This window comes from Eubalaena glacialis, chromosome 6 (genome assembly GCF_028564815.1).
Source record: "Eubalaena glacialis isolate mEubGla1 chromosome 6, mEubGla1.1.hap2.+ XY, whole genome shotgun sequence".
Lineage (NCBI taxonomy): Eukaryota > Metazoa > Chordata > Mammalia > Artiodactyla > Balaenidae > Eubalaena > Eubalaena glacialis.
This window is the reverse complement of record NC_083721.1, coordinates 117941409-117957334: the sequence shown is the minus strand read 5'-3', so window position 1 is coordinate 117957334 and position 15926 is coordinate 117941409. Positions and strand designations below refer to the sequence as shown.

The window sequence follows — 15926 nt, the reverse complement described above, 5'->3', positions numbered from 1 at the left end:
AGCCTGGATTACAGCAAACTCAGGTTCTTGGGGGCCGTTCCCAGCTCTGCCCCCATCTCTCCAGGTGACCTTGGGGAAGTCAGTAGCCTCTCTGAACTGCAGAAGTTTGTCACGTTGCTCCTTTTCTTCTCACCCTCTTGCTGGGCTGTTCTTGTGGACAGTTCTGCCCCCCAGACAGTAATTAACGGTGGTGGTTCTAATACGTGACCACGACACCCAGAGTTAGTCTGTATATTAGTATAGTCATACACTATAGAGTTAGGAGTCTGGATATTTAGTTAACTATTATATGTTTTTATTAGTGCTGGGTTATTTGGTTCAAAGACTGAAGAAACTTGCACCACAGGACCATGACAAATATTTAGAACAAGAGCTCTGTTTTTTTTGTTTTTTTTTTAAAACCAAGCAGTTTTCTTAAATTAATAAAGCATGGCTAGTTGCTTTCATACACAGAAGAATGGCCCAAAGATAATATTTTAGAACTTTTACCTTTCTGTCTGATGTCCAGAAAATATTTCACTTGTAAAGATTTTTTTGGCAAGCATTTATTTTTGTGAGTATTTATTATTGAAAACTGGCATTGAATCAGCACTTGTAAGTTTTAAAATGCACTTCTTGGGCAGCAGGCTGAATTTCCTACAATGCAATCGAGATTATAGCTCACTGGAGGATGCTCTGCTCGTGTGGAAAAACCTGACATGACTTAGACAGCCATTGTGGCTTTCCAAGCACAAGTTAATTAGAACTGATTATCTTTCAGGTTCGGGCAAGGATTTATGAGGTAGAGCAGCAGATAAAACAAAGAGGCCGTGCGGTGGAAGTTCGGTGGTCTTTTGACAAGTGCCAAGAGTCAACAGCAGGTACAGAACACAACAGAAGAAGGAGTGCTTTGGAACGCTGGACTTTGTGCCGTGTTTCTGATTCTTGTAAATCAGTCCTCATTCTGAATAAGGATGCTTTTGGACTTAGCCCCCTCGTGCATTTTGAGGACGTTCTTCAGTCTATGCCCTTTAGATCCTGGCTGTCTAGAATGTCAGGTTTGATTTCGTTGGCAATTCTTTTATGCTGAGAATGATAATGTCTTAAGATTCCCTTTGTCCCACATAATGATGACTTTGTACTATGCTATTCTGGCTTTGTTTGGCCCTTCTTAACTGCATGCTTAATTTCTGCACCTAGGGGTGACCATTAGTCGGGTTTTGCACACGTTGGAAGTGTTGGATCGACACTGTTTTGACCGAACTGATTCCAGCAATTCAATGGAGACACTTTATCATAAGATTTTCTGGGCAAACCAAAACAAAGATAACCAAGAGGTAGAGTTAATATTTCTTTTCTTCTTTTCACCTTTTATTTTCTTAGCATATTTTCTTCTTTTTTATTCAATAAATTCTGGCAAAGCCTTTTCTGTGAAGTGTAATATCTTATGAAGGCGTCTATACCCTGAAATCATTCTATTATTGGACTACAATAACCCACCATTATTAAAATGAACTGTCCGTTGGGCTGGTCTATCTAAGTATGTTGGTTGAAAAGATTTTTCTTAGCCCTTTTATCATCACTCCCCATCATTTTAGTTTTAGCAGAATATCCTTCATCTAGTGATTGGACTTTATATAATGGTTTGGTTTTAATTTAAGGGGAATGTGTTCTAATATTTAGCGTGTCAGAGAGCAGTGAATGAATCCTTGTGGTCCCGGTCTTTGAAAAATCTGTAGACAATGTATTTAGACAGGATTCTCCAGAGAAACAGAACCAGTAGGGGGAAAAATTATATTTATATATATATATATATATATTATATGAAAGCAAGGGAGAAGTTTATTTATTTTAAGGAATTGGCTCACGTGATTGTAGGGGTTGGCAAGTCTGAAATGTGCAGGGTAGGCCAGTAGGCTGGAGACCCAGGGAACCTTTTCTTTCTTTTTTTTTTTTCTCTTAAAGCCTTCAGCTGATTGGATGAGGCCCACCCACATTATGGAGGATAATCTGCTTTACTCAGAGTTTACTGATTTAAACATTATTCACGTTTTATAAAAAAAAAACCTTCACAGTACCATCTAGACTGGAGTTTGACCAGAAAACTGGGAACCATAGCCTAGCCAAGTTGACACATAAAATTAAGCATCACAGACAATTTTTATTTTATGCTTTCCTAGCAGTGTCTCATTATTGAACTGCTCTATTAAGACAGAATTTTCAATAATGTTTTCTCAACCTTATTTTGGGAGAAATAAAAATTTTCTCTTCCTTTTACAATGGAAAGCATGTATGGTATATCCAAGTTGTGGAGGCATCAGGAATGCAGAGGTAAGTTTTAACACATGGTACCCATCATGAAGGAACACTTAATTTAACTTAATTGTTTGAAGTATAGTTGATTTACAATATTAGATTCAGGTGTACAGTATAGTGATTCAATATTTTTATACATTATACTCTATTTAAAGTTATTACAAAATAATGGCTATATTTCCCTGTGCTGTATGAAGGAACACTGTATAGTTAACTGATTATAAATATCTTTGATTTTCATACTCACCTTTGAGAACGCATAGGTGGAAAGAAGAGATAAAACAACAACCAAGAACCTTTCCTTATCCTACCTTCATGTGAACCTGATGTGAATTTGTTCCAGGCTATTCTTCTTTTTAAAATAATTTCTAAGTCAGCACCTTGCATCTCAAAGATAAGGTTCAAGACCGTTGATGCCAAGTAGGAGGTCAGGATGTTGAGAGTGAGGTACAGACCGAGTGTGTTTTCTAACTCCTTGTGAGTGAGTCTCAGTAGAGATGCCTCAGTATCTCTGTAGAGCACACTGATGATAAGTCTACCTAATTCTCTGCTTACTGACGCAGGTTAGAGTGTTGCTGTGTCCTTTTGGGACAGAGACCTGAAAGTCTCTCTATTTGTAATAAAGACTTTTTCCTAGATAAAAGGCCTCAACAGTACTAAGATTTTTTTTAATACATAGAGGTGAGCTATCTGGAGGGACAGCAGGGACACCTGAAATTCAAGGTGTCCTTTTGGATCGCTGAGCTCTCTACCCTAGTGTTGAGTCAAGACGGCATGGTTCCCTGGTGGGAGTTTTACCAAAATCCCTAACGTTTACTTATTCTAGATTTGCGCTACGTGGCTTTCCATTCAGTGTAGCGTGAGATGTGGTGGGCTGCTGTGTACGGGACACCGAGAGGGTGCAGCCCAGGTGACCGGGAAAGGGGCTGTCCTTTCTGAACAGGGCAGCCTATCTTGGCTTCTGCTTGGTTTTGTAGACCCACTGTTGCCTGATCATCCCGTGTTTCGGGAGAACCTGGATGTGGGGATCTGTATGTAAACTCTCCCAACCTTAAACCACTCTGCCAGCCGAGCCGTATGTCTGTGGGCCGTGTTTGCTCAGCTGCCTGTCACTTTCCAGCTCCTGCTACGTGTTTTATGCAACACTGACTCAGATAGCTTCCTGTTCAGTGTCTTAGAACCACTTCTGCTGTGCGTGCTAGAGGTGGAGGAGCCCGATACCCATGTGAGGGGCTTACTGTGGGCGCCGTGAGGACCTCCTGATTCCAAGCCCTGCCTGAGTCTGTCACGTGTGACCCACAGGCAGGGGTTGCGTTGCTGACCTCACCTCTGAGCAGCAGGGTCGGGAGGTGCCCCCTTCAACTTCCAGAGTCCCCAGACCGCTTCCTTCCGCTTGGCTTCTCCCCTCGTTTGTGTCGGGCGTGGGGGGAGAAGCAGCTGCAGCTGCGTCTTGGGGTGCCCTGAGGACATGGACAGAAGGGAGAGTCAAAAGGAGGCCTTTTCCCTTCTCTCTGTGGTGCCCGAGGAAGCAGACTTTCTCCTGAGTAATGACAAGGCCAAACCAGCTGCACTGGCCAAAGCTGGTCGGAACAGCGGCAGATGTGCATTTCCTCTTCCCCTGCTGTTAAATCCAGACCTATGGATTTATTGTTTGTATTTATTTTATGCCTAGGCTATTCGCCAAGTGGTCCCTGGACAGGTGTGATGAGTTCACATGGGTGTTTTTGAATGGAGAGTCCAGAACAGGCCTCCTTTCAGCTCTGGTCCGGGCCAGCTCCGCATCAGTGTGGCTGCAGGACTCTACCCGCAAGGCGAAAGCTCCGCGTCTGTTCTGTCATGGCTGTGCTTGTTCCGTGTCTCTTCCTGTGAGCCGAGGGCTCCACAGGCCCAGGGCGGTGTTCTCCTGCTCAGCGGCACGCCACCCGCCTCCAGCACCGCGCCGAGGCCCAGCAAGCCCTCGGCAGGTGTTTAATTGGTTTTTTGGGTGCTCATAAAAAGGCTGCTGGGACCATGAACAGGAAGCAGCAACCCCTCTGAAAGATTTGGCCGGGAAGGCTCGGGGTGAGGGCAGTGGTGAGATCTGGTCAGTACGTCGCTTCCACCGGTGGCTCAGGTTCAGACGCACAAGAGGTACGTGCAGGTGCCGGTGGGAGGGCGGCTGACAGGGGAGCTCTCAGCTGGCGAGTCAGCAGGTTAGTGCGTGTATTTGGTGGCATCACGGACAATTCATGTAGCTTGACGAGTCTCAGTTTCTTCATTTGTAAAATGGGCATTCTGTCTGCTGATGATGGAAAAATGGCACGAAACCATATGGATGAAACATTTCAATATTTATAGCTTGTAAATGGGTACTCAGTAAACACTAGCTGCTGTCCTTCCTGACTGATGGATTTAGGGAGACCATGAAAGAGAGATGGAAGGAATATGATCCCTTGGGACTTCCATGGAGAGGGGGAGAGAGAGAGAGACAGACAGACAGACAGACAGACACACACACACACACACACACACACACACACACACACAACTCTACCCGTTGCACAGTCTGCTAATCCATAAAGCACAGCCTGGATCTATCAGGCTTTTTACGTTCTCGGATTTTCACAGAGGCTCTGCCCTCAGTGGGGAAGCAGTTGGATGGGATTGGCTCACCCTGGTGAGGTGGCTGAGTACCATGTTGTCAGATCATGCTCGTTTCAATGCTTAGGATTTTTTTTGTTTTTTTTTTTTAACTGTTGTTTAAGAAGAAGTCACTTTTTAAAACCGGGACTCAAGATAGGAGGGTCAGATGAGGCAAAAGTCAAGCGAACTAGGAAAACACACACATATGCCTTCCCGTTAAGGTGCCGTGTGCTGAAGTGTTACAGCAGTTATCGTTAGTGCTGATCATGGCCCAGCCGGAGCTTACTGTGCCTCAGAAGTTACCCATTTTCCTGCTGGACACCCAAAGGAAGCCTTGCTCATCTTCTACAGTTACTGTTTTCTTCTTTCTTAAACCAAATCTATTAGTACAAGGGCAGTTATATTAATATAGCTGCGGGAGAAAGTGGTGTGTCCAGACATACTAGACTTTGCTGTTATTGAGGAGGGCCAGTAATGAATCCATTTAGATGGGGCTGGGCCTCTCGGTTTGGATGTGTGTTTTTTTTCCTTCTTCAGCCTTTTCTTGAGTACTTCTTTGCCGCCAGGCCCTGTTGTAAGAAATTTTCCATGGCTGATGAGACACATGTTTAAAAAAAATTTTTTTTTTATTCTTCTATTTTACAGATGAGGAAATCAAGGCTTAGAGAGGTTGAGTAAATAGCCTAAGCTCATACCCGACTCTTTGGTGGGCGAATAGGGATTGGAGTCCTAAATGGTTCCAGAACAACATTCTTGACCAGTACATACTATTTCTTGTGCTGCTTCTTTAAAAAGTCATTTTATTTTAGGTACCTGTAGCTGAACAAACAAGTGTCAGATGTAATTTTGGAAAAAGGAGGGAAAAACCTTTATAATTGCCGTGAACAGTTTCCACATTGATATGGGCATACTGATTTGCAGTAATAACCTCTAACTGATTTTTAAAAGCTTGGCAATTTTAATGTAGTATTTACCTTAGAAAGTCTTCAAGTTGAGAAATCTGGCCTTTGTAGGATATCACAACCTTGAGGCCAGTTCAGACCTGGATTTGGATCCTGGCTTTGTTGTAGAGTAGCTGGATGGGGCCCCAGACTGGTTACTTACCACCCTCAGTGTCATTCGCTCTGTACGATGACCTTACTAATAGAATCCGCTTCATATGGTGGCATATGGTAAACGCCTAGTAAATGCCAATTGTTCTGTTCTTGGCTGGGCAACTTTGGATGTCAAGTGATTTGAACCTAGCACCATGTTTTAGAAATTTATGTTTCCCTTCTTCTTATCTGTATATTTCTTTCATTCGTCGCAAGAGGAAAGCAGTAAAGTTTATTGTACCATACAGTGATGACTTTTGGGAATTAAGTCTAGTGTTTTAATTATTTTCAGTTTGAGAGACATGGCACTTTTCATGGACTTGGAGGGATTTACTTCATGATTCTAATTCATCTCGTAAATGACTGCTGTTATCATGCAGTTATGTATTTCTCAAAACTATTTTCTTTATTTGTATTATTATTATTTAAATGTTTATGATTTAACTGAGGGATAGCAAATTAATTTTTTGGCAGAGGGGAAATTAATGACAGTTGATTTAAATACTCAGAAATTGTTTTAATTTTCTTATCTTCCTCCTGTCTTCTCAGAACTTGGAGTTGTACTATTTTTAACTGCTGCATTAAAGAGAAAAAAAAAGGGAAGTCTTTTTTGCTTTCATGGTGTATGTTTTGTTTCTCAGATGTCACGAGACCTAAAGACTAGCAACATTGATTCTAAGGTTGTGAGACCAGGAAACTGCCCTTTCCCTCATCAAAAATCAGCTGTCTCAAATATCTTTTGGAAATGGACACATGGAAACATTCATATGTATAAAGATTTTTAAAAAATGAATGCATACTTATATTTAAATAATAAATCTTGAGTGTGTGGTTAATAATCTTATTAGGCTTATTGCCTTATATGGTGATTCTGACTGTTAGATACTGTTCCTGACTGTGTACAACAGGCTTATGCTCTATTAGCAGTTCAGACCAATTTTTACCTTATGCACTTCTTGAAATTCATCCAGATCTCCATAATGTGCTTCAGTTTGCAAACCATGTGACTTGCTAATATCACTGCTCTATGTATTATCCCATATTATTTATTGGTGCTGTAATATGAGTAATGTTTTTGTCCAGATATGACCATTTTGTTTAATGTTGACTAAGAGTGATTAATTACATTTGTAAACATGTCCTTTTAGTCTCAGATTAAAAAGCTATTGAAGAGCTTTATTCAGTATCTGATCTCAAGTCCTTTTTGTTTGCTGTTGCTTACAGTAATGAGTCATTGAGTTTTTCCCCATCCCTTTTATGGTACTGTTTTATAATGTATATTAAGAAATTTCTTATTTTAAAATAGCAAACAACCTCACCAAGTACCTTCTAAATTTCTGAAGGAAACCTGCTTCTCAGGTGTAGTTGCCAATTATTTTTCCTTCTTTGTTTGTTAAAGCATAGACCTGTGGTTAGTTTCTAGAGATCATTAGGTTATTGAGTGATTGAATAAGAAATGAATTGGACTTAATCTATTTAAACAGTTTGTGCCTGCCCTCTCCTAGGAAAGAAAAATGTAACACATCGCCCTTATGATGAGAATCTTTCTTTGCATTTGGAGTATCTTTATTATAGATATAGGTGGCACCATTAATGATGATGATTTGCAGCAGAGTTAATAATGATTTTAGTATTTTGCCACTATGAGTGGGTCCCACGTTCATGAGGCCAGGTGACAGTGCTGGTAATTGAAGGATCTTACTGATTTTTGAATTTTGGGTCCATCCATCCTCTCTCACTTGTTTTCATTATAGAAATTATTTCTTCTTGTGATTTCTTTTTGTTTTTTTTTTAACATCTTTATTGGAGTATAATTGGTTTACAATGGTGTGTTAGTTTCTGCTTTATAACAAAGTGAATCAGCTATACATATACATATATACATATATACATATATACATATATACATATATACATATATACATATATATATATATATGCTGCCGAAGCGAACACTCTTCTTGTGATTTCTATACACATAGTACATGAATACATTATTTTTGATATCAAGAAGTCCCTTTCATCCCACAACTTGGACTCCCTGTCCCACCCTTCTGCCCAGAAGGGGGGGCATTTTGGCATGCGTCCCCGCTGTGGAAGCAGATAGCTTAGATTTGACTCTTAGGTCTGTGACCTAGTATCTTTGAGACATTTAACAAGTTATTTAACCTTTGGCCTCAGTTTGCGCAACAATCATAGGATTGCTGTGAAAGCATTAGAGCAGGGCAGACCGTATAACAAACACTCGTTATATACACAAGCAGTAACCACCGTGCATTTTGGTCCATATCCTTTGTATACTTTCCTGGGCATTTATGTACTTGTATGTGAACACTTAACAACTAGGTTGGGGGATATAAATGGGATTGCTTCCTACAAGATATTCTGCAGGGTTTTTTTGTTTTTGTTTTTTTCATGACTGCTTAGTATTTTCATCACTTTTTAGTTGTCTGTTTTCTTCTAGTCATGATGTTTTTCAATTCTTTGGGTTGCTGGGAGGAGAATTTTAGGCACACTGTAGTAATCTTGCCATATCCATTCAAGTATTTATGTTTCTTTCCATTGGCTCAGTCTTTCAGAATGATGCTAAATAATGGTTTTGTGGCCAGCATCCTTGACTCATTAAGTTAGGAATGGGAACATTTCTAGTGTTTTATACTTAATCAACTGTTAGATTAAATCAGTTATTTTTCCTTTTTTTTAAATGTATAAGTTTATTTATTTATTTATTTATCTTTGGCTGCGTTGGGTCTTCGTTGCTGTGTGCGGGCTTTCTCTAGTTGCAGCGAGCAGGGGCTACTCTTCGTTGCGGTGCGCAGGCTTCTCATTGCGGTGGCTTCTCTTGTTGCAGAGCACGGGCTCTAGGTGTGTGGGCTTCAGTAGTTGTGGCACGTGGGCTCAGTAGTTGTGGCTCACAGGCTCTAGCGCGCAGGTTCAGTAGTTGTGGCTCATGGGCTTAGTTGCTCCGCGGGCATGTGGGATCTTCCCAGACCAGGGCTCAAACCCGTGTCCCCTGCGTTGGCAGGTGGATTCTTAACCACTGCGCCACCAGGGAAGTCCCCTATTTTTCCATATTAAGTAAGTGCATGTGTGTGTCAGGGGAGGGGAACAAATCGTAAATCCCATCCCCCCCCATCATCCACCTTGTTTTTACCTTTGGTTTCATGTAACACTGTATTATTGCTTTTACTCTTTGATTAATGATAGCTATTGAATCTACTATGTGCCAGGCACTGTGCTAGATACTGAAAAGAAAACCATGGAAAAGACAGATCCCTGCCTTGTACAAGCATCTGATCTAGCAAGTGTCAGAGGAGGAATGAAATCTTTGGTAATTCACTCCTGTGGTTTCATTTTCTGCATGTCAATTAGATTAGAGGTCTGGCTCATCCCTAGAGAGGTACAAGTCAGGGCCAGAGCAGCGGGGAGCAGTGGTTGGTTGGAGTGGGCTGGGAGGCAGGCTTCCTGGGGTGCATGTGAGCCCCTTGGGAGGTTTCCATGCAATCATGATGCTCCTTGTGCTGCCACTGATCTTGATTCACCCATGATGGGAACAACAGAAAAAATTAGGTGTCCCGGTCCTGCTACTTTTGACCTCTGTGCCCTGGGCCATCTTACTTAACTTCTGAACCTCAGTTTTCTCACCTGTAAAATGGGAATCGCAGCACCTCCTTAAAGTTTGTTGTTGAGATTAGAGATGATGTATGTAAAACACCCAGTATCTGCTCAGTAAATATTTTCAGTTATTACTACTGCTATCACTGTGGTTGAAAATTTACAGTTGTTAATATTATTATTGCCATGATTACATTTTAATTTCTGTCAGGGCTAGACCCCACATTCTTTTTTTTTTTTTTTTAATTTAATTTATTTGTTTATGGTTGCGTTGGGTATTCGTTGCTGCGCGTGGGCTTTCTCTAGTTGAGGCGAGCGGGGGCTACTCTTCATTGTGGTGTGCGGGCTTCTCATTGCGGTGGCTTCTCTTGTTGTGGAGCACGGGCTCTAGGCGCGCAGGCTTCAGTAGTTGCAGCACGAGGGCTCAGTAGTTGTGGCTCGCGAGCTCTAGAGCGCAGGCTCAGTAGTTGTGGTGCACGGGCTTTGTTGTTCTGTGGCATGTGGGATCTTCCCCGACCAGGGCTCGAACCCATGTCCTGCATTGGCAGGCGGATTCTTAACCACTGTGCCACCAGGGAAGCCCAACCCCACATTCTTGACCCCCTAGTTTGGTGCTTTTTCTCTGACCTTAACTTTATGTGTCATGGCTCTCTGTCTCTCTCCTGTTCTTGTGTATCCCATTTGCCTGTGTGTGGTTAGAGGCTAGGGGGGGTGCATGCTGTGTATTTTCAACAACTTCTTACTATCTGTCAAAGTACCAGTATGAAAAGCTGTCTGTTACTGCCCATGAAGACTCCAACTCTGGCTTGTAGTGTTTGGGAAGATGAAGTACTTTTCTTTAATAGTTGAGCGGTGTGTTTCCCTTTCCTAATGGATATTTAAAGCCAGTAGCCATGAAGCTATGTTGTGAAAGATGCATATTACATGGAAGTAAATATTATTGCACAAGGGAGCAGAATACTTTGATGCTCTGAGCACCCAGAGTAGAGGCGGAAGAGCAAAGAGAAGATCGGGGCCATCATGTACCCTGGGGGTGGGTCAAGATCACCTTCCAGGTTCTTTGAACACAGTGTAGCTCTACTTATTTAGTTCATTTCCCAAGATTTATCTTGTGGCAAGAGTTCCATTAATTAGTTGAATGATCTTGGGCAAGTTATTTAACATCTCTATGCCTTGGTTTCCTTATTTGTAAAATGAGGATAATCATAATAACTAGCTCATAGGTAGTGAAGATTAAAGAAATAATTCTAGAAACACATCGTAGTGTCTGACTGTAAACTGAGTAAGCACTCAATAATAAATGTTAATTCTCTTTGTTACTAGCACCTGAAAATTTGCCATCGTTGTCTTTGTTAGTGATTTTGAGAGTGATTAAGCCCATACCAAGTTATTTTTTATTTTAAATTTTCATTAGAGGCGACTGAAAAGTTTACATTTAAGGTCAAGTATTGATACTTTCCATTTTTTGTTTTGTCTGCTTTGGCCAGTTAAAAGTGCTAAGACTTTAGTAATGACTAGAACAAGCAATATATATTGCAGAAAACCTGTTCTGAACATCGATATTTGATCAGAATAGAAACAGACAATTTCATTTGGTCAGGGCTAGTCTCTTCATCATCCAAAACATTTTACAAGACTGAGCAGAGAGCAGTGCATGTAATGAGTACCTGATAGAGTGATTTTTTTTTTTTCTTGTGTTCAAAGAATTGCCTAAAGGCTTCACTGCCCATCAAAGGCCCAACTCCAGAATGTCGCATTGAAGCTGAGAGGATGGGGCACTACAGTTAGTAACCCCCTCCTTGAACCACTTGGGGCAGGAGGAGGAGTAGTACCCCCAGAAGAAGTAAGGGTGCTGTTCCCGGAAGAAGGGAAGAATGGTGGGCAGACAGAGAGCAGACCTTGTTTGAGGTCTGAGAACTTCTCTTCTTGGGAGGATTTGAGCTTTGCTGGTAATCGTGCACCTCTGACTTCCCCTCTCCTGTGTTCCGTTACAAGCCTGTCTTATCTGCCTCTCCTATTTATGCATCTTTAATTAGATATTGAAATATTGCTCTTTGCCTGCAGAAAAATAGAAATAAAAACAAAACCACCATCACAAAAATTTCCATGGTTCCACTGCTGAAGACAGATTCTCTGGCCTGTGAATCATCTGTGTGGATCTTTTTCTCCCTGTAAGGTCACCTGGTTTTCTCTGATTTGATCCTTTAGGTGACTCTTTAAAATTTCAGAGGGAAACTTTGTCAGTTTTGGGAGCTGGGATGGGGGGCAGTATCTTGGTATCATGCTTCACTGATGCCTAGAGGACTCATATCATTTTACTTTAAGATAATTTCCTTGAGCTATAGTCTCAGAGATTGAATTCTTGAAGCAAATAATGGGAACATTTTAAAGACTCTTGTTATATGGTAGACATTTCATCCAAAAGGGAAATATCAACTTTTATTCCTATAAAGTAGTACATGAGACTGTTTATATCTAATGCCTAGAAGAAGACCTGGTGGCAATACATATTTATTGATGGATTAATAAGTAAATGTATTAATGAGGCTACTACCTAGTTCGTGGTACTCTTCTTCCGTGAGTTATCATTAAACTTTTTTCCCTAGATTTTTAATATTGTATTGTAGCCTTCCTATATTTGCCATTTAAACAGCAGTCCTCTGCCCCTATAATTCCTTGAACCTCAACACTACTTTTTGTGTGTTTGTTTAAAACTTCTTCGAATTAATTTCCTATTGCTGCTGTAACAAGTTATCAGAAATTTAGTGGCTTAAAACAGCACAGATTTATTCTCTTATGGTTCTGGAGGTTATGCTCTTACTCTAATCAAAGGGTCAGTTGGGCTGCGTTTCTTCTGCAGGCTCTAGGGGAGAATTTGTTTCCTTGCATTTCCAGCTTCTAGAGATCACCAGCATTCCTTAGCTTGTGTCCCCTTGCTCCATCTTCAAAGTCAACAACATGGCATCTTCAGATCTCTCCCTGCCTCTGACTCCTGTTTCCGTCGTCGCATGTCTTTCTCTGACGCTCCTGCTTTCCGTTTCTCTTGCAAGCTCCCCTGTGATTACGTTGGACCCACCCAAATAATGCAGGGTAATCGCCTCTTCTCAAGACCCTTGTCTCAATCACAACTACTGCACAGTCCCCTTTTGTCATTTACAGTAACATGTTCACAGGTCCTGAGATAAGGATGTGCACATCTTTGGGATGGGGGAGGGAGATTATTCTGCCTACCATATACTTATTTCTCCTTTTGTTCACCCCAGTTTTTGTTTGTTTGTTTGTTTTATTAATTCCATTTTTTTCTCCCGTCTCTCTCTCTCTCTCTTTTTTTTTTTTTTTCTGACTGCTTGTGGGATCTTAGTTCCCCAACTAGAATTTGAACCCAAGCCCCGGAAGTGAAAGCACTGAGTCCTAACCACTGGACCGCCAGGGAATTCCCTGTGCATCTCAGTTTTGAAATTTAACTCATTCCTCAAAATTTTTCTTGAAAGCCACCTTCTAAAAGAAACATCTGATAATTCCCTTCAGTCCGCTCTCTCTTCTCCTGTTAAATGTTGTTGGCTTTCTGTGATAATTTTCATTTTCTTTTTTTATGCGTCCAAATTATTTATATACATGTATGTCTGTCCCACTTAATTGCCATCTCGTGGAAGGCAGGGACCTATATTTAGTTCATATCTTGAGCTGCTAAATTACCTCAAATTTTTGCCTTGAAGTTATTTTGTTTTAAAATAATATTTATTAAATTCCACTCTACAGTTATTGGTTGCCTTAAAGAAAGAGAGTTCAATATTTTTAGACATCTGTTTACAGGATGAGAATGCGTTTCAACTTCCATATTTGAAGTCATGATGTCCTCTTGACAGTTATTCGAATTAATTTGTAAGATAGCATCTGGCAGACAAATGGAAGCCATCCTCTAATAATTTTCTAAAAATTATCTAGAGCAGAGCAGTGGCAAGGCTCTGGGTGGTGGGTATGAGGCATCTTTGCATGGTTGTCTGTCTGTATGCCTCTTGAACGTGTCTGATGGGGTGTACCCTGGAGCTGGTGTTTAGAGTGAAGTAAGCAGGGGCCCCTCCTCATTTTTGATAATTAGTGGAATCTAGAAAAGACCTCTTGGTAAAACCACTTAAAATATGAACCAAAATTTTGTAGTAAATAGGGGGGAAAGGGATGTTTGAATGGGAAGTTACCTCAGAGAGCAATGCTAAATTTAAAAAATTTATGTTATAACAATTTTTCAAGAGTAAAGAAGAATGAAACGCCTCATGACTCAAGTATATAAATATGTAATTATTTATATTGCAGAGATAGCTTGCCTTGAAGTTGGTGTAATATCACCTGATTTTCCAGTATGATCTAATGAGAAGTTAGTCATAAAACTTCTTTTGTAATAGCTTACTGTTTCTTTTAAAATCAGCACTGAGCCTGCCAATTCTTCCGTCTCCACCACTCCAGTATCCTCAGGAAAGAGTGGCCTCATTTGGCAGGCTGTTTGATATTCAGAAAGGAGTGGGCTTTGCACTTTTGGAATCTGGCCAGGATTGGAAAATACTTATTGGTTGAAAATAGATTTTGAAATGTATAACTGTTTATGGGCATAATTAAAATTTTATATTTTAAAACTCAGTCTTTTAGCAGCGTTTCCCCCTGACGTTCTTAATTCACTTAATTCCTAATAATTACATATTGAGGCCACAACTGCAGTGGGTAGACTGCAGGCCCGTGTGTCTTCAAGTTCGTATCTCAGATGTCTGTAAGCCGGCACATCTCATTGCCTATGAGATGTGGAAGGTGCCGGGGCCTTGACTTAAGTCACTTTCCTCCCCACACCTTCAGAACAGCTTGTTGCTTTATGGTTAGTTGCCTTTCTGCTTTTCCCTCTAGGGGGTGAACTTTTTGAGAACAAGGGCCAGATCTTTAAAATTTTTATTTCCTCAATGCCTGGCATATCCTGGGTGCTTAATAAGTGTTTCTGAAAGTGAATTCTCTCTTTCCCAAGACTTGTTTTCTAGCACATTTCTGCCCCAAACCAGTGGTCAATATCTGGATGTGTTAAAAAGAAGTCTTTTCCTTTATATAGTTTTCTCTATGCATTTCTAGGTCAAGCAGAGCTTATTACTTACGTTGGGTGAGTCAATTCTTCTTCTGTAGCACATTTTCATTTTGTTTGATGATGCAGAGGGAAAAAAAACTTTGTAAATGTAGATATAATGCACATTACTGACCGATGAATTTATTAAAAACTGATGGCAGTATTTTTAAAATAAATCCTTTTGTTCTCTTTAATATTCTAAATCTAAGCATGCGGCACTACACTGCATTGACTTTTATATTTTTTGCTTTTCCCAGGATTGGATTGAATCCAGGCAGGAATTCCTCCCAGTTTGCTTTCTTTTTTAAATGTTATGTTCAACCTTTATACATTGTAATTGAATTATTTCTCTTGTTTTAAATTAAGAGACTCAGAGCTCCTTTTGAGATACCTGCCCCAGATACCATTTCTTTAAGTCAGCATGTGTTTAACTGAACTTAGGGTAGGATGGGTAAAAATCTTGGAATAAACTGATTTTCATGATCTGAATTGTCTGCTGGTATCTAAAAGCTGATCAGGGATTCTTGGATGTCTTCTCAGAGTCCTCAAAGCTTCTGAAGTGTTGTGCTAAAGTACATGTGTGTATATGTATATTTTTCCTGAGAGTGTGCCCCTAGCTATCATAATCTTAATTGAGCTTACGGATTCTAAAAAGTTAAGAGCGTCTCACATAGCATATAAATGCCAGTACTGTGATTGTCTGGTTCTTTTGGCGTAGTGTTTATACAATGGGGCAGATGTTAAAAATGAGCAGCTGGTGTTCAGTGTTTGGCATGACGCCTCTACAGGGAAAGGTGCGATTGTACAGAGGGACGATCCCCCTGCTTACTTACACCCCCTCTCCCCCCGCAGTTCATGTCACTTGGGTCCCTGTGGCCTTTCTCTGACTCTTCTGGTCCTCAGTCCGTGGTACCCATCTCTAGGCCATGGCAGCTACAGCTGATGGTTCTGGTGGCAGTGCTGAGCCCTACCCAGGCTACCGTCCTCTGTTAACTGGGTCTGCCTGTGACTCTTGTTCCTTTCTCTGCCTGGCTGTCACTCTTCATGCTTGTTGTTTCTAAGGCCGTGAGTTTTGATCAGCATCCCTGCCTCCCCTCCCGTTTGTTCCTTCCAATTCCTCCTTGGACTGGGAGACCCTCTAGCCTGGCTTGTTAGGATTATGTGTTGACTGAGGCTGTGAGTGAGAACCCAAGGGGCTCAGC

At 41.0% G+C, this 15926-nt stretch overlaps 1 protein-coding gene across 1 annotated transcript in view; it reads left to right on the top strand.

Moving 5' to 3' along the window:
• MED12L (mediator complex subunit 12L) overlaps positions 1 to 15926 on the top strand; it is a 315582-nt gene that overhangs the window by 71472 nt on the left and 228184 nt on the right. Inside the window, exons 9-10 of the mRNA XM_061193546.1 lie at positions 761 to 860; positions 1180 to 1316. Of these exons, the coding sequence (XP_061049529.1) occupies positions 761 to 860; positions 1180 to 1316 (237 nt within the window). The remainder of the gene's footprint in view (positions 1 to 760; positions 861 to 1179; positions 1317 to 15926) is intronic.